Here is a 19,691-nt window from a genome sequence, read left to right as displayed (position 1 = left end):
TAGGCATAATTAGTTCTGGTAGACAAGCCAAACTTCAATCTTTTGAATAGATACAATGGCTTCCCATATTTTAGAATCTTATAAAATTTACAAAATATATATTGGTGTATTTAAAACGTTTATATTGATGCAGCTTTCACATAATTGATGCACCAGGGTTGTATTTGATTGGACTAAATGAGCACAATATTATTGTAGTTTGACATATGAACCAAAAAAATTGGAAACCACGCGATTGGCATATAAATTAGACCAATAATTGGTGCATTGTGGCAAACGTATGAGTCTACCTTAAGGATATTTATAATTAGTGAACATAATATCAATAACATCCTGATTTGAAAGATTAATTTTTCGAAATTAACTAAGTATGTAGGTATGTCTGTTTTATATATTTAACATAGTCGGAATTCGTCAGTTTTTAAATAATAAAATAGACTTGGTTGAGTACCTGATAATAGCCTTTACGTGTCATTTATGTGCCGTCAAGTGCTGGAAAATGGGAAGGACGCTACTGAGAGTCAATCCTATAGGTCGCTTTCCATTTTGTCATCTGTCGGAAAGACTCTTGAGGTTCTCCTCTGCTAACCTGCCACCTACCACAAGCTCGAAACTAGCACAAATGTCACCATCATACCATTAACCACTTAGATCTCACAGGGTTTAAAACAGCACGATTCTCGTGGCACTAAACCTGAAACATGAAGCGATGGATCGCAGAGTTCGGAGAGAGAGACGATCACCATTCCATGAATTAAAGAAGGAGTTCTTATTCTATATTTCATATGCGGGTGACTGCATCATTATGGCGACGGACCACAACATTGATGACCTATGTGATCGAGTTATCTCATAGAAATATACAATTTTTTCACTGCTCGTAACCTGCACCTGTCACCAGCGATGTATTCAGCAACACTCTTCACCACATGCACGAAGGAAGCTCGATGTCGCCCCATGACACTGAAATTTCGCAAAAATTGCGAAATAGAAACAAGGTAATCATTTCCAATGACAGCAAGTGGGGATTGATAAAGAAAACTTGTTGGATACCTCTAGTCGCTTGCTTGGTCAGTGGTTAATTACGCTGCTACAGTGTGTTTGTACGGTAGCTTTGAACGACATTCATAGAGACGCCATTGCATAATACCGCATGAGGTCTGGATCCTACCAACAGGCTTAATGCCTACTGGTCAAGTATATGCCCTGATTGTGGTCAGGGCCCCCATAATACCCCTCACATACTCCTTGACCTCTATGTACAACCTCCAGTTTTGAAAATTGCACAGTTTTAGCTGTTACAGCTACAAAAATGGACAAACAAAAATAGCTATTTTATACTTATTTTAAAGCGCAGATAAAAAGGTATAAATTCTACTTATTGGACAAAAACTTTATTGATTTTTGGTTTAATTTAGTATTACAAATTTACGGGAATTTCTCTTTCTGAATTGAAAGATTTTATAATTGCTAATTTTCTGGGAATGGAAAACGTCCGGGAAATTAGGAACCCCAAATGGGGATCAAAAATAAAATTACTGTTTATGGACAGGTTTATTATTATGTTAATTAATGTGCCTAAATAAAAATTAAATATTACATGGAAAGCCATGGAACATCTAATAGGCCGCAATTATAAACTCATGAGATTTTAATAGTTCTACGATTTTACATAAATTTTTACCATTTACAATGATTACCTTATGTTACATACTTCTATCTTTTGTATTGTATATTTTTCTAATTTAACTATAACTTTTAATTAACATTTTCCAAGTTACTCTCTCCCAGCAATTCTCTTCTGCGTGTGTATGCTACACTTTAATATAGGTTTTCATAATAATTTTTTCAATTCCACTGTTTATTTATAGTTAATGTACACAAATAGCCAGGGATTATGTTCTTTTCTATTATTTATTTGGCAACAAACAAAAAAAAAATAGCATTAAACTCGTTGCTTTTTTAACAACTGCAATCATTTTATCTCATTTATCATATGAAATATTTGTAGTTTTTTTTCATACATTTCCCATAATTCTGTGTGAGATGTTGGTTTTTATATTCTTTCTCCAGTTTTATAACGACACTTGTGACTGGGTTTTAATTTATTATATTTTGGATTTTGTTTTGTTTTCATTTTGCTGTTAGACGTAATTCATTCACAATTTTTTTCCATAAATGTTTGGCTCAAGGTTAATTAAAAAAAAATGTTTGCTGCTTTTCTTTATTTTTTTATAAGAATTTGCTTATTTGTTTGTTTGCTGCAAACACTGAAATAATTATAATTGTGCAGCATTTTTCCATTTCCTAAGGTGTTAATACAATTTAGGTATTTATGTATAGGAATTTGTGTGGGATTAAAATGTAATTTTACTGAAATAACTTATTCGATTTTCGTTACTTCTAAGCACTAAAATTGTTCTCCGGCATCTAAAAACCAAATGCTGAAAACTTCACCAAATTAGATACCGTTTAAAAGTATTTTCGAACAGTAGTAGTTTTAACAGAACGTCACTACGTGCTTCACAGCTCATGCCACATTGGACATTCTGCACGAGCAATTTGAGGACATTGTCATCTCAGATGGAAGCGAAACGAACTGGCCACCGAGGTTTTACTAAGCCACAGGTCTATGCGAATAAGCCACAGGTCACAGCAGCCCTCAAACTTTACTCATGCCATCGAGCAAATTCAGCATGATTTATGCACCAGAGTCATGGAAAATTTCGGATGCGCGCCCCCAGCGAAGCCGCGGTGGACATTTGTGCAATGTACTTTTAATATTCCATACATAATGACATCGATAGGTCTTTAAAAGAAATAAAAAGTTTCGAAATATATTTTTATTAAAAAAAAATATATTTTTTTTTAATAAAAATATCACGAAATGTCATTTTCTAATAATGATGTTTTATAATATAATATGTTGGCGCTTAAGTTTTAACTTTGTTCAATATTATTTATAATAATTATTTAATTTATTTGAAATTTAAATTTTTTAATGCAAGCTATTTTTTTAAGTAGAAATGTATAAACGTTTATGGCCAATAGGTTGTTGAAAATAAATAAGTAAAAAAAAAATAAAAAATGTTGTGTTTGATTTTGTAAATTTTGTGGTAAAATATTAAATACGAAATTTATTATTTGTTGGTAGGTAATGAGAATAAATAATGAGAATTTAAAAATTTATAACTTAAATATTGATATTATGTGTTTAATAGTTCCGCTAATGAAGTAATATATTAAATTCAAGTTTATTATAAAATTTTAGCAATTGAAAATCATCTTATTAAAAAAAATTTTATAATGTAAATTTCTGTCTATTAAAAGATATGTATTTCAATTAAATATTTTGATCTTCTAACGAATGAATGGCAGACATTAACAAAATCTATTAAATACAAAATTTGCATAAATGAATACTTAAGTGTTTGCGTAATGTATGACGACCCAAAAGTAAAATATTCTTTTAATTAAATCATAATAGGATGGCACCAATAAAAAATGTTTCATTGCCATATTTTTTATGGATATAATTTGTTTAAGGGCCTAATTCCGAAACATGAAAGGAAAACGATTTTAAAATTTTTGTATGAAAATCACTCAGTTTTCAAATAATTTTTAAGTGTTTTTCATACAAAAATTTTAAAATTGTTTTCCTTTCGTATTTCTGAATTAGGCCCTAATATAATTTAAAGTGGAATACAAGCAAGACCTAAGGAGGTATTTAAAATACAACAATTTTGTGAAAAATTAGAAAAATTCATAATGAAATGTATTTTAAAGTTCTAAACAATTGTATCACAATGTCATATAAATGATGCAAAATGTAAGGAGTTATGACCTGATGGATGAAAATGCCTATATAATCAGTAATTCAAAAAACTAAACAACCCGTAAATTAAAAATATTTAATAATATGAACAGGAAAGTAATCTCGTCTGACAAGTCCTAACTATTCCTCATTTACTTAGTTTTACAAATAATACCAAAACAAAACTATTTTATTAATTTAAAATTAAAATACTCATAAATATGTAAATGGCAAAATATGTATGTGTGGGTGTGTGAGTGTGTATATATTTATCTGTCTATCGTTTGCAACTGCCAACAAAAAATGACAAAATTAATATTGTCCTTTTAGCACAAGACATACATATTTCTGTGACAGTAACATAGAGAAACTCTAAATGACAGATCCCTGTAAGTATTACAAGGATTAAATATTTTAACGAGATTCCTGCACAAGCTTAACTTGCTAAATATGTAAACTAAAATTGCTAATGAAAAGCTAAAGATGAAATGATAAACATATTTTTCTTAAAATATATACTACATATTTTGAAAACATTCACTATAAGTAGTTTCTCTATGAAGGGATAATTTAAGCATATTTTGGTTTTCATTATTATTTAAACCTAAATTTAAATTGGTTTTAAGAGGATACAAACGTTCACATTTCTCACACTTTCATTATTATTTATTTAGTTTTGTTGTTGTGTTCTAATGGCTTTAGTTTATTAAAACCCCAAAATACTTTGGGGTACTTTAAACAAACAAAAAAAAGTAGAAATATCCTCTATTTAAAATTTTAATTCATTTGTAGCCAAAAAAGCAACAAGAAAAGGACAGGTTTTGTTGGTTACAGAGTTTGTTTCCCTTGTTTCGTTATCTGGTTTATAAAGTGAGATTTGTTGTTATGAAAGGATACTTTTTTTTGCTGCTGCTAAACTAATGCTTACTATATGAATTGTCAGTGGTAACTATGATGATTTCTCCACTGCTACACATTCAGTTTCCAACAAACTAATATTGTCAGTTAAAATCCTCAACACACGCAGTATAATAATGAAAAGGAAAATTCAATTCAGACAGAGCTTAGGAAATAAATGCGAACCAAAAAAAAAAAAGAAAGAAAGAAAGTATGACCGGTCAAGCCCGTCCATATAAAACCCTACACTGAGTAAATAAGCAAAAACCTTTTTTTTTAATTTAAGTCATTTATATTCGAGAATGATTTTCGGAAGTTGAACTAATATGGGATCTATGACTAATTATGGAGCGATCGCTATGAAATTAGTTCGTGGGATTTATATGAAACTTATTTCTGTTGAATTGTATGTGGCTACAAACATTTTTAGGAGATTTATGCTTGTTAAAGTGATTTTCGGAAGCGGGCCTTATACGAAAGGGCTGAAACATATGTATGTACTAAATTTGATCGAAATATCTTAAAAATTGCGACCTATACTTTTCGCACAATCGACTCAGAAAGTGATTTTGGCATTACAAACATCTGCACAAACGTATTATACAACTACCCACTATTCTGGTGTAGGGTATAAAAAAAAGAAAAGGCAACAGCAATGGAAACTGAAATATATTCGTATATACATACTTATATTGTATGTAATAAGTAATATTACTATCATGTTTCCATTTTTTTCATGGTTATTCTGCAGCAATCAGGAAAATGTTGCTTTTCTTCATTTATCATTTAGAATAGGTTCATTTATATAATCCATCTAACTAAATCAAATGCCGAGTATTATCAGTCTTTCCAAAAAAATTATATGTTGTACTATTTCTCCTTCTATTGCTATATTGGTTTATACGACTTAAGCCCTTTTAAGCAATAATGGTTGTACTCAGAAATACACACATATTTATTTTCAAATATATGTATATGTACCTCCTTTTTCTATAAATCCTATGGAAAAGAGAAAATATATCTTTGTTATTTGTAACTTCCATACGCAAATAATAATAAAGCCTTAAAATTAATTACACTTAAATAAATGTGTTAACGAATTTATTAGCCACTAATTACATGGTGCTACGATGGAAAAAAACTTGGAAAACGGCCAAGAGTGGGTTATAGGTCTTGCTGAGTACACTACAAATTGTCCCTAAAAATTTCAGAAACACCCTCAAATTCAGAAGTTATTCTGAAAAAACCGTTTTCAGTGATGTTCGTCGACTTCCCGACCTGTAGCTTAATCAGTTTTTGTCCGACTTTTTGATACATTTTTAAGTTATAAGTATTGTTTTTGTTAAGAATATCTAAAAGAAAAACAAAATTTATCAACTTTTTTGATTTTAGTCGCTTTTCATTGCTTATTTTAATATGAAAGTTTATAAAAATTTATACCAACATATATAGAAAATTTTGTTCTTAACAAAACATGGTTTCAATTATTCAAATCGGATGAAAATTCTAAAAGTTATTCAACTTTTAATTAACAGTAGTATGTATGTCTCTATGTAAAAATGCTATTCGGTGAAAAAAAAACTTCTTTATAAAAGAGAGATTTGTTCTCTCGAAAATGTATCTTTAATGAAAGACAGTTTTTTCTCTACAAATTCCATATTTAATAAAAAAAAGAGAACATTTATCTAGAAAAGTGAGATGTTTTCTAAAATAAATAAGACATATCTTGAAGATTATTTATTATTACTTAGACTTATTTACTAAATTTATCTAATTGATAAAACATAGTTATATGGGTTAATATCGCGGTTTTAATTTATTTCAAGGATATACTGATTAACTCGCAAGGAAGTTGAAAATTAACTCTTTTCAATTTCATCCATATAAGTTTGACCTTTGGTAAAATGGTTCACAATTTTTTCACGATATACAATAAAAGCATATCGATAAAATAATTTATATAAAACAATTGAAAATTCCTTGAAAATATACTAAACTTAATATTTGGCAAATAACTCGAAGTTTTACAATATTTTGCAAAAATTATACAAATGTTCGTAACTTGAATGTTTACTACCTGCATGATTATACTTAAACTAAAGATTTATTTTTATAGACTAGCGTGATCATAAAATATCTCCGAATATTTTTTTTTAAATTTGAAGAAAAATCTATTTGATCTTAAATAATCAATATTTCTGTTAAGTAAGGTTCTGTTTTTCTGTAATTGACAGCAAACACCACAAAAATAAAACTTTGCTTTAATTTACTGTTTTTCTTTTAAAAATATATTTTCTCTTATTATATTATTTCATTATGGATATTAAGGTGAGATGCTGTATTAAAGATCCTAATAAGTTTCGTTACATTTGCTGCATTTGCGAATATAAGTTAAAAGTTCTGCGACTATCTATTATCCGTGATTGTTAAAAGCTAGGTTCACACTTGGGCTTTGAAACGCGTTTAAGCAAAATTTTGATTAAGTTAATCAAAGCCGTTCACATTACATATGAGATGATTAAGTTAACACTAAAAGGATTAAGTTGACAAATGAAAACCAACAAACAAATTTATATTTCTTTAGGGCATTAAATATGGAAATAAATACTTTATTAAAGATATCAGCAGATTATTTCAAACTTTTTAATTATGAAATTGTGAACATTAATGAATTATTTAAGGTTTTTTAAGGAAAAAAAAAAATTTTGTCAAAATTTATTTATCGGTACTACACTGAAAGGTGGCCGATGCTACATCATAGTCGGTTTGAGTTATGTTCAGGTGATTCTATGTGATTAATGAAGTGATTAAGTTTTAATCATGTCAATTTGAAGTGATTAACAAATCATTTAAATGTATGGATAATCATCACGATTTTGAAGTGATTAGAGCTTGATCACGTTTGAGATGATTAACTCTGCAAATAGTATAAGACAGCTTCAATCAAGAAATTCTATTTATTTAATGTAGAAATAAATCTATTAGGCCGGGTAACTTATCAAAATTTTAAACATAGTTAAGGCTAATCAATGTTTAAAAATATTAACTTAACTATGATTAACATTTTGATAAGTTACCCTGCCTTAGTATGTAAAAATATATTTTTTTTTTCTAAAAAATTAACTAAATTTTATTCATAAACTATATTATCACATTGATAAAAATTTTAAGAACTTTTTTTACATACAAAACATTCAATATTTAATATTCCAATTGATTGAAAATAAAAAAATTAAAAATTTTATTTATTACCCTCTAAAAAAAAGAAAGATATCAAAATCCACATTAGACCCTAAGCTGAAATGCAAGTAAATTGTTTTTTATGGTGTGTTAATAATTTGCGTGAGTATTTTGTATTATTTAGGGAAAAATGTAAGAATAAATCTCTTGGCTATGGACACATTGATTGAGGCAACATACACAAGAGAATACACCCCCCCCCTCTACTCTCCCGCCAGAACTTTTCAATACAAATAGCTGTGACTGTATAGATAAAACATATGTGAGCAAATGTACACTTGTTCTCCTTCTACTTGTTATTGTTGTCAATATTAACATTATGAAATAGTCGTTATATCTTTACGCACCCTCTTCAGTACAAATTCGACAATGCCATGGCGATACTTTTGTACTTTCATTTTCTTTACAATTCGTTTTCTCCTTTTTTTGCTGTTATTGTTGTATACAAAATATGTAAAAATAGCTCATACAATTTGTTTGGGTTATTCTTTGAATTTAACCCATTAACGCCTGACCCGAGATTCCGTTGTCTGGTTTTGATGAAATTTCACACAAACAACATTATTTAAGGTATTTATATTTGAATGGATATTTAATTTTATTTTTCAACGTAACAACATAACAAATTAGCAGGAAAAGCATTTATTGTGTTTTGATGAGTATGTGGTGTATTTATACACACATTTAAGAGTAATTTAGTATTAATCCCACAGATACCGGTAGTAACCCAGCAAAAACTTCCTACTTATAAATGTACTTACATTCAGCACCGGTAAAAGTAGTTACAATCAAAACAAGAATATGGGAATCGAACAGTTACATTATTTGCTTGTGTTTGATAGTCAAGCTGCTAACTCACTGCTCCATGTACTAGTTATTTTATTGTAAGTTAACAATAGTTTTAACATCAACATATAAATGAATATGGTATGAACAAAAAAAATGAATGGCTTTGACTGGTGGCGAACCACACGCAGAGAAAAAATATAATTGGGCATGGTTACTGTAACCATTAAAATAGTATTACAAGATTTTTAACAATATTATAGCCACAGTAATCATTTACATGATTGTGGTAACCATAATATGGTTAATTTACGATTCACATGATTGTATCAACCATATATATGGTTACAGTAAACAAATATATGTTTGTGGCAACCATATTTTTGATGAATAATTTTATCATAATATGTTGTTCTCAGATTATGATAAGCTTTAAGCCGAGAGCAACATAATATGATAAGTCCTTCATCATATGAATGGTTATCACAAACATATATTTGTTTACTGTAACCATATCTATGGTTGATACAATCATGTGAATCGTAAATTAACCATATTATGGTTACCACAATTATGTAAATGGTTACTGTGACTATAATATTGTTAAAAAACTTGTAACAATATTGAAATGGTTACAGTAACCATGCCCAACTATATTTTTTTCTGCGTGCACTAACCTCCCGTTTTCCAGTCAAACACACTAGATAGCTGTGCTAAGTTCATTACCAACCTATATACAAATAAGTACTTATTCTAGTAAATAAAATAATGTGCTGGGTAACCACCACCCATTACAAAATAATGTATGTGGTAAGTAGTTGCCATTACAAAAATTCACAAATTTTTTGCTGGGAACATTCAACAAATTTTAATGAATCAGCTTCATTTAAAATTGATATCAATACGCATATCTGTCAAGAAGCACAAAGAGGACATTTGTATGGGGGCTAGTTGAAATCACGGAACGTTATTGCTCATCAATTTTGATGGTGAGTATAAAAAACCAATTCAATTTATGCTAGTCAAACACATTTGTTGGCAAATTTTATTAATTGACCAATAAAAATTAAATAAAATGTATAAATGATTGGAACATTAGTATAAATATATAAATGCCCTTCCTTCATATATAAATTGTTCATTAAAAACAAACAATATTATTGCCAAAGAAGACACATCTCAGCTGAACAGCGGACAATTTCAGTTGGCGTTTAGTTTTATCCATAATCGTTTAGCTAACAACAATAGCTTACTTCACTATAGCGATTATTGTTAAAAACTTTTTCTGAATAACAAAATCATTTTTAACAATACGATTACCGTTAAAAATAAATGGTAAATCGCACTACGGGAGTCTGTCCGTTACCTCAAAATAATTACAGTGGTTCTGGTAAAATTAACACGAATGCACAAAAATCAATTACATATATGATACGTATTAATCAATAACGTTAAAAAATATAATTGCGATGATTTTCTACAAAAGTTATCTCAATTAAACTCGAAAAAAAACATTTTTTTAACCCTCCGTTAGTCGCAATCATTTTCAATCGAGACTAGTCGCAGTGTATAAAATTGATATCAACGACAGAAAGGCGCGTTTGAAAATAATCTCTTCACTTTTTATTTCGAAAACATAAAAACAATATTAAATTCAAAGTATTTAAAAGAATAAGACAAATAAAATTGCAGTATAAATATATTTTTATCAAAAAATAGCTTAAATCTTAAGGTGTTTAAAAAAATTTACAATAAAAAATTTTGCCTGTATCAATTAGATCAGTTGCGAGTAACGGAGAGTTAAGAACCAAATTTTTATTTAAATATTCCTATTCTTCCTTTATTAGCCATGAAAACGGATTTGCGCTAACTCTCACCTGGCCATACTTAGAATTTTTCTAAAACTGCTCTATTTTTGGGTATTTTTTCATTCATCCGGCGATAATGGGTTAAAGCTTACATACACATACGCATTCATATAGGTACATATGTATTATTTATACACATTATATAAACATTGATTTCCGTTTCCATATGCGAATGCTTGATAATATGATACATATGGGTGAATTAAAAATATGTAACAATTTATGACTCAAAATTGTACGAACAAAAAAAATAGTTAATTTTGTAGATTTTCTTTAATATCTATATATTATATCATCAGTAAATTTAGGGTAAAAAATCATATTATAAGTTCTCCAAATAAAAAGTTATCGAACATTTTGTTTATTTTTGTCGTCCTTAATAACACTCTGCTACAAAATAACACTTTTTGTCAGAACAGGAAAAGCGATGGGGCTTGTAGGCCTAAGTGAAGACATACTTAAACCGTTTTCAGAGATTTTTAAACACCCTCAAAATTTTGTTTTAGGGTAGGTCGTTGTACTTTAGTACCTCTAACTCACACATTTTTACACCAATTTCAAAATTTTAAACAATTATGCATTGGCAAATAATTAAGCTTTCATAAAATGTGTAAATAATATGCATATTCCAAAAAATGTTATAAAAAGTTTCGCTTTATTTTATATTTTTTTCGTTATTTTTTCAAATTCGACAATATTTATTTTAATTTGTTTCTATGAAAATATTTGTAACGTCAAAAAATATTAGTCTAACACCCACATTAACACATTGACTGCCACGTCGGAAACATATGTGTGACACTGCACTATGCGGTTTACGCCACGTCGCGACGTAGCTCATGAAGTATGCTTTAATTTCCAATTTTATTCAATAATTTATCGCTTTCCATTCCAAAGTTATAGCATAAATTGTGAGCTAAGGTTTTTTTTTCCAAAAAACAATAATGCATTTAACGGGTTAAAAAATTTTTTTTTTAAACTTTTTTTTCTAAAGTGCTGTGTTTTTATGGATTTATGATTATTCAGTACTAAAAAATTATAATATTCTCTTTTATGACTTTTTTGAAAAAATTTGTAAATTTATACAATTTTGTGTAAAACTAAAATTGGATTCTAAATTAAATTTATACTAATATAAATACATACAATAAATTTATATTTTGAATTTTTTAATAGCACATTAAGTATGCTTTAATTTCCAATTTTATTCAATAATTTATCGCTTTCCATTCCAAAGTTACAGCATAAATTGTGAAAAAAGGACTTTTTTTCCAAAATGCTGTGTTTTTATGTGCTTAAATAACTCATCAATAAAAAAGTATAATATTTTAAAACTACGGCTTCTATGAATTAATCGCCACTTTGGGTACCATTCAACCCACTGTGCGTCGGACACATATGTCCGACACGACTGTTATTCTCTCTAGCCATGTCAGACAATAGTGCTGCATTTTAAGAATTTTTACGATGTTGTCTGGAAGTTCCTCATCAAAACTGTAATCTTCACATTCTTCATCACTTTCTGAACTTGTACTGTGTATTTTTTCTAACTCAGTATCCCATAAAAAATTCTTTTTCGCCATTTCGTAAGACCCTCTTATTTATAAAAAAAATTTGTTTCTAAGCAGTAAATATTACTGACAGTAGCCTAAATTCCAATATTGACGTTTTCGAAGAAATTACGCAAAGAAAATGCTGTGGCCCCAGCATCTTATTTGCTGAAAGTGCAATGTGTTAAAGTATACCGATCTACTTAGAATCATTTTCTGAGTGTAAACCTTGTGCGCAAAGTACAGGTCGCAATTTTGAAGATATTTCGATCAAATTTGGTACATATAATTTTTTCGGCCCATGGACGAAACCTATTGAAACTGACTGAAATCGGTCCATTATTTCACCTAGTCCGTATACAAATGTCCTTCCGAAATTGGACTTTATAGGTCATAAACGTTTAATTTATATATGTATCTCCACAAATTCCCCTCAAAATAAGTGTTATTTATACAAAATTCATGTCACCAAATTCTTAGTTAGTCAACGCTTACGAAAATAACTTTAAAAATGTTGGTGTACACACAAAATTCAACATAAATAACTTTCATATAGACATAAATCACACGACCTAATTTCATGATAATCGGTCCATAATTGTTCATAGCTCCCATATAAGGCCCACTTCCGAAAAATACTCACGAATATAAATTATTGATATTTTAAAAGAAAAATGTTCTTTCTCATTTAATTAGTGACGTGATTGACTGACCGTACTTTCTAACTTGTTTATTTATGTGTTACGATATATTTAAAAAAAAAAATATTTCAAAAATATATTCTATCAATTAGATATTAAAGGGTTACGTGATTGTGCTACATTATATGATATTACCCATATGCTCTTACATGAGAGTGTGTAAAATATCGTGTGTCGATTGTCATCGTAGTATGTAGAAGGTTTTATTTTAGCTGATTTTGTGATTTATCACACATTTTTTCTACTTTCATTTATTCATTTCGCTGCAAGTGTTAAGCTGTTGGGTAGCATAAGAAGTGTTCATTTTATTTAACGCTTTCTTTATATATATTTTTTTCATCTCATGTTTCACGTTTTCTATCAATGATTATTTTATTGGCTTGAATAATGTAAAGCTGATGTTGTTGGTGCGTGTATTTATTATATTTCATTCCGTTAAAATGTGTGTAAATTTTAACGCTTAAAGGATTTCCCTTTTTGTTATTTCATTCGATATATTTTCTCCTTTGTAAACGTTGCTACAGAACCAAATACAAAAGGAGCTAAATAAAAAAAAAACACACACACATAAAATACTTTTCTATAAAGGTAGCAGATGTAAGTTAATTTTTTATATTTTGTTGGGAAATTTATCAATTTATTGTGGCAGAAATTTAAATTTTTTATCAAAAAGAGAAATGGAATTACATTACTCTATTCATTATTCCTTTGCATTTTACACAAAGCCTAAAGGTAGACTGTAGCCATTAAATTATATTAGAGCCTTAAAATAGGCCACCCTTTTTTCTTTTTAATTTAAAATGTATATTTTTTTACAGCTAAAGTAACTTAAATTAAACAAAAATGTATTAACTGCGTGGTAGAGATGGGCGATCCCATGATTTTTGAAGAACGTCGTTCTCAGTGAACGTAGTTTATAAATCACTGTTCTTATTATTTCGTTTATATTGAAACTAATATGTTAATAAACATAGCATAATAACAGAATTAAGCAAAGACGAAGCAAGTAAGGGAACTGATATGTTACTTAACATTTCATTTTATACACTATGTGGGAGAGACACTCATATAACTCTGAATTAACAGTATATTCAAACCTGTTATAGAACGACTTTAAAAATATCTGTTACTTGTTATACATATTCGTTAATAGTTATTACCAGTGAATGTTGAAAAATTTAAAAGAACCACATTTAATAGTATGTTGAAAAATATGAAATATCGACTTAAATGTACCTGTTAATTACTATATTCAGTAACACTTGTTAGCAGTGATATTTCAATCACAATGATTAAATCACAGGTATGAAAATATCGCTCATCTCTACTGTGTAATAAAACATTTATGTACCAAACGACAAATTGAATTTAACAAAATAGCTGTCTCTAGCTAGATTTATGCTGCTGTACCCTTTTAGATTGTGGAAAAATTTTAAATTATATATGGCAAAGCCTTATAAATTTGTATATTAAAAAGGATTTGAAAATTAAATATTAATAAAATAAATGGCTTTGGAAAGTACACAAGAACAAATTGTGCCAAGGAAAAATCTCTTTAATTATATTTCATTAGAGACAAATTTCCTTTAGATAAAAACATATCTTTCATTAAAGGACATTTTTTTTATAGAAAAACTATCACTTCACTAAGGAGGATTTTTCTGTAGAAAAACTTTCTCTCTCTTTCCTTAAAGAAAATGTGTATATAAAAAAATGTCTCTCTCTTTCATTAAAAATTACTTTTCCATAGAAAAGCTAAATCCTTACAACAAGTTTATAAAGCGAGCCGCTTGTTACAAGATCCGACGCTCGCTTCCAGCCGCCTCTAACATGAGGGACAGTCGCTGGTAGTTGTTTCATTAAATACACATTTTCTATATAAAAACGAGAATTTTTCTATAGAAAAAGTCTGTCTATCATTAACAGGCATTTTTATATAGAAAATTGTTGATATCAGTAACGTGAATAATTTTATAGACAAAAACTCTCCTTCATTAATGATAGTTTTTCTATACAGCAACTCCTAACTCCTTAACGAAAACTTTACATAGAAAAACTTTATATTTCCTTAACATGGATTTTTTATAGAAAAATTCTATTTTTAATTAACTAAAATTTCTTTAAAGGTAAATTTTCTACAAAAATCTATCTATCTTTGTAAAATAAATATATAATTAATTAAGGAGACATTTTTTAAAAAGAAACCTTGTTTAAACATCAATCTATTATTCGTCTAAAATAATTTTTACAAATATTCTAAAGAAAATATTTGTCTTTAATTAAATTTGTCTATACATTTTTAAAACAACCTTGATCGGTTTTCAAAGCTCTACGTATAAAGCCTAAACAATTGCTACCAGCATTAAATTCACAGCCATGGGAAATGCGTAATTGAAGTGGCTTCAATAGAATATTGATTTAAATTTACATACTCGTACATGCAATTTGTTTATCTCTAATCCCCAAAGTAATATTAAACGGCAAAGTACATACAAATATATTTAAAATAAAAAATGTATAGTTATTATAAAATTGTAAAGCAAAGTAAAAATGATGTATTCAAAAGGTCTGCTATTAAGGCATATTGTCATATTATCCTAACATAGTATGATAGTTGAATCAAATTGTTGTTTTGCTTTAAATAAAAAAGTGTTATTTTATGACAAAACAATAAACATAGTTCAAAAGTCTTATTAGTTTAGAACTTTATTGTTCACAGCACAACAACAATTTGTTTAAACTATCATAATATATTAGGACATTATGATAATATGACTTAGTAGCAGACCATTAGAATCCCCCAAATGTTTAAAGTCAAATGAGGAGGAGAAACAACAAAACAAATAAATAAATACAAATTATTATTGTGTTTTTTTTTTATTAAGTATTTGTTTATTGACATATGTATGTATAATGTCATAATACGTAGACAAATAGAGCCAGTAAAAAAATAAAAGGAAATTAAATTAAATACTAATTACAATATATGGTACATTTAAGTTGTTTTGCCATTTACAACAGCCCTTTTGCCCACCCTTACTCACTGCCACTTTGCAAACAATGCTTTTGTGTATTTGCAACTAATTGATGTATAAATTACACAATTTATTTTGGTTTCCCCCATTATGCGCTCCCGCTCTCACATTCAATAAATATTTGCACATGAATTTTCGAAATTTTCATCTGACAAAAAACAACTAACGAAAGAGAAAATGCATTTGTACTTACCGCACACTTTGGCAATGGCCCCTCCGGCATTTTCACTTTCCAACCCAACAGCGGGGGTATACATATTAGTGCAGACATAATCCAAACGGCAGCAATCATTAAAGCTGCACGTGCCGGTGTACGTGACTTTAGATAATCGACTGCCTTCGTAATGCTCCAATACCGATCCAGCGATATCAGACACAAATTCATAATTGAAGCCGTGCACAGCAGCACATCCATGGCCGAGTGCACATCACACCACCAGCTGCCAAATATCCAGTAGCCCATCAGCTCGTTGGCCAACGAGAATGGCATAATTATAAGACCCAAAAAGAAGTCCGCCACCGCCAAGGAGGCTATGAACCAGTTTTGTATATTCTTTAGGGATTTCTCGGTGGCAATGGCAATAATGACCAGCATATTGCCCACAATGATGACAATCATTAGTATGGTCACTATAATGGAGGCTATAATAATATGGGTAAGCGTATAGCCACTAGGATAGCGGCCATCCCAGACGACTTCGGTGATATTGCTGCCATTGAATGTTGAGTAGTTTTGATTTATGCTGTTGTAATTGCCATACGAGGAGGTCAGATTAATTGTCGACGTAACACCATTGGAGGTTGTGGCATTGTAAATGTTGGATGTTAACAGGAAGAGTGTGTCATTAATGTCGGCTCCCTCAAGGGGACTTTGTAGTGTGGAGCCGGTAAGGGAAGTTTCTAGAAGACTGGTGACTGTATATTGACCGTCTACGGTCAGTAAGGGCGGATTTAATGTGGTATTAGCTGTTGTTAATGTACTATTGGCTTTATTTAAATAGGTTTTTACACCCACACCACCACCTCCTCTCCCTCCACCTGGACCACCGCCCGCCTCATTGGTGGCCGTGGTTGATGTGGAGGTAAATATTGCCAAGAAGTCATCTGTGCTGATATTTCCAGTATTAAGATTAGTGTCCAATGGGTTATTGTAATCCATGTTTTGTTTCAGCTTTTATTTAAATACTTTAGTTTAGTTTTCTTGTTTATTTGGTGTTTTAATTTCTATTTCTATTATTTTTATATTTTTTTTAATTTATACAATTTTATTGCGTTTACATTTCTTGCATGTTGGTCCCCGTGTCTTTTTTTTTAGATTACTGTTATTTTTCCATTTATTCCATAAAGCGTTTGGATTCTGTTCCGTGTTTTATATTTTATTCTTCAAAGTATTTTACAAATTTGTTTACACTATTTTTCTGTTTTGTTCCTTTTGCCACTATTTCTAATTATAATTTAATTATTAATTTTAATATTTTCATAATTTTCTTATTTAAGTGTTTTTAATTATTTTTTTTTTTTTTTTGATTATAAACAGTTTAGGTTTCTTTGTTGTTATTTTAAACAATTTTATTCGGCGTAGATTTTATTTTACAGAAGATTATTTTTAATAATTTAATTGCATTTAATTATATTAGTTTAATTTTTGTATCTGAAATTTAAAAAAGAAAAAATAGTTTTTAGATGTAAAAAATCATCAAAGGAAAAATTTACTAAAATAATTTTGAGTAAACACAATTTTTACGTGAACATTTATATGAGCAGACATAGCAGTTGGACCAGGGATTCAGTGTGATTCTGAGACTAAAGTTATAAAGAAAGATCGTTATTACTAATAACTAAGTAAAAATAATAATAAAAACTTCATTCCTCTCGAATATATTAAAATTTGAGGAATATAATGTAACGAAAAATAAATGCATTATAAATTGAAAACTGCTGATGGTATGCAGACATTATTTAAAATCAAAATGTGGGAAAGTTTGTTGTCTAAAAATTGTGTTGTACCCCCTAGACTCGAATATCTGTCCCTTGATTAATGGTTACTTTTATCATCTTATTTGGAACAAAATTTAAGTTCTGTGGCAACTTTTATTTACTATCATGATGCAGAATGCTTTCTTTTCATAGAGAAATTTTAATTAAAAAATGTTGCGTATTTCATAGTATATATGTTATATATGTTAGTATGTATATTAAGGTGGGTCGATTTAGCAATCGATTTTTCGATAGCTTTTGTCATGAGAAAAAAAAATGTTCCAATACGACATATCAAAAAAATTATTTTCGAGGCGTCCAAATTTAAATGTTTTGACTTTTACTCAACTTTTATTTTTAAGGTTTGTTTTAGTCGGTAACAAAAAAAAAATCGGTTGATTTATTTTTTTTTAAATTGTACGCTAAAATTGAGTTTTTGTAGAATTAATTTTTTACGCTTTAAATTTTAAAGGTTTTATTTAGTGGTATGTTCAAAAAAAATTCACCAATTTAAATTTTTTTCAAATATATCCCATCGAAGGTAAAATTGTATGCTTAAAACGATGGCGATATCTTACCGAAAAAATAATTCTACCAAAACTCGTTCAAAATATTTTTTTTCCCGAAAACTGATATCACTGTCACCTTTAATGTGGAAATATCTTTAGAAATTTGCTATTTGACATGGGAGAAAATACACAAAAATTGGTTTGGAGCCATAAAAATAATAAAAAAAACAAGTAAGAAAGTATGATCGGTCAAGCCCGACCATATAATACCGTACTCTAAGTAAAAGAGCAAAAACATTTTTCTATTAAAATTTCAATAATTCATATTTTTGACTGATTTTCGGAAGTGGGAAGTAGAAGCTATGACCAATTTTTTCGACAAAAACTCGTTTAAAAACCAGAAAAAAAAACATTTGTTTTTCGAAAAAAATATATTTCCATCATTTTAGGCGTACAGTTTTACCTTGGATATGATATATTTAAATAAAAGTTGAGAAAAAGTCAAAAACTTTAAATTTGGGAGCCTCGAACATGATTTTTTTCTTATGCCAAAAGCTATCGAAAAATCGGTGGCACAATATCGAAAAATGTTTGTCCTTACAAAAAGGCCCACCCTAATGTATATTTTATAATATACATACACTCTAAAGCATTTAGCTCCTTAAATTTTATGAGTATCAAAATGAAATTCATACTGAAGTATAAACTATATTTATCGTATTAAATTTTCGACTCCACCAAAAATTTCGTATTGGCGAAAAGAATATTGAGGGAAATAAATACAAAATGGGTAAAATTACAAATCTTTAATAGTTAAAGACATTTCTTAGACTTTCAGACGTTTGAGTTTTTATTTCAAGTTCAAAAGTTATTTGTTCAATAAGCTGAGCATTCTATTTTGCGTGCAACTTGATGAAAATTTTTAGTTTATGGCAAACATTTATACTGTGTTTTTATTGCAAACTTTAACTACATATTAGAAATTTATACACAATTTTAATGTGAAATTACTCATAATATACATATGTATGTAAATATGTAAAATTGAAATATTTTAAGAATTTTCTTTAAAGTTTTAGAAAATTCACATTTTATATGTAAATTAAAGAAATTCATTTAAATTACGTTATTACTATGCCCACAGGAAACCCTTATTTCTTAAAGACATTCACGCATTTTTACAAACTTTGGCACATTTGGCAGCGATAATCTTAACATTCATCTTTTTTGTGGATTTTCCAACAAAAAAATATATTATGACAGTGAGATATTTGAAAAGTGATGTGGTTAAAACAAATGTGTGGTTTTCAACAC

The 19,691-nt window shown here is 28.8% G+C and overlaps 1 protein-coding gene across 2 annotated transcripts in view; it reads right to left on the bottom strand.

Annotated features, from left to right (window-relative positions):
- Octalpha2R (alpha2-adrenergic-like octopamine receptor) overlaps window positions 1-17,536 on the bottom strand; it is a 234,068-nt gene extending 216,532 nt beyond the window's left edge. For both annotated transcript variants that reach the window (XM_065506768.1, XM_065506776.1), the window contains exon 1: window positions 16,085-17,536. In XM_065506768.1, the coding sequence (XP_065362840.1) occupies window positions 16,085-17,050 (966 nt within the window). In that variant the 5' untranslated portion in view covers window positions 17,051-17,536. The remainder of the gene's footprint in view (window positions 1-16,084) is intronic.
- Between the last annotated feature and the right edge of the window lie 2,155 nt (window positions 17,537-19,691).

Source organism: Calliphora vicina, chromosome 1, assembly GCF_958450345.1.
Source record: "Calliphora vicina chromosome 1, idCalVici1.1, whole genome shotgun sequence".
In the NCBI taxonomy this organism is placed as follows: Eukaryota; Metazoa; Arthropoda; class Insecta; order Diptera; family Calliphoridae; genus Calliphora; species Calliphora vicina.
This window is presented reverse-complemented; position numbering and strand designations above follow the sequence as displayed.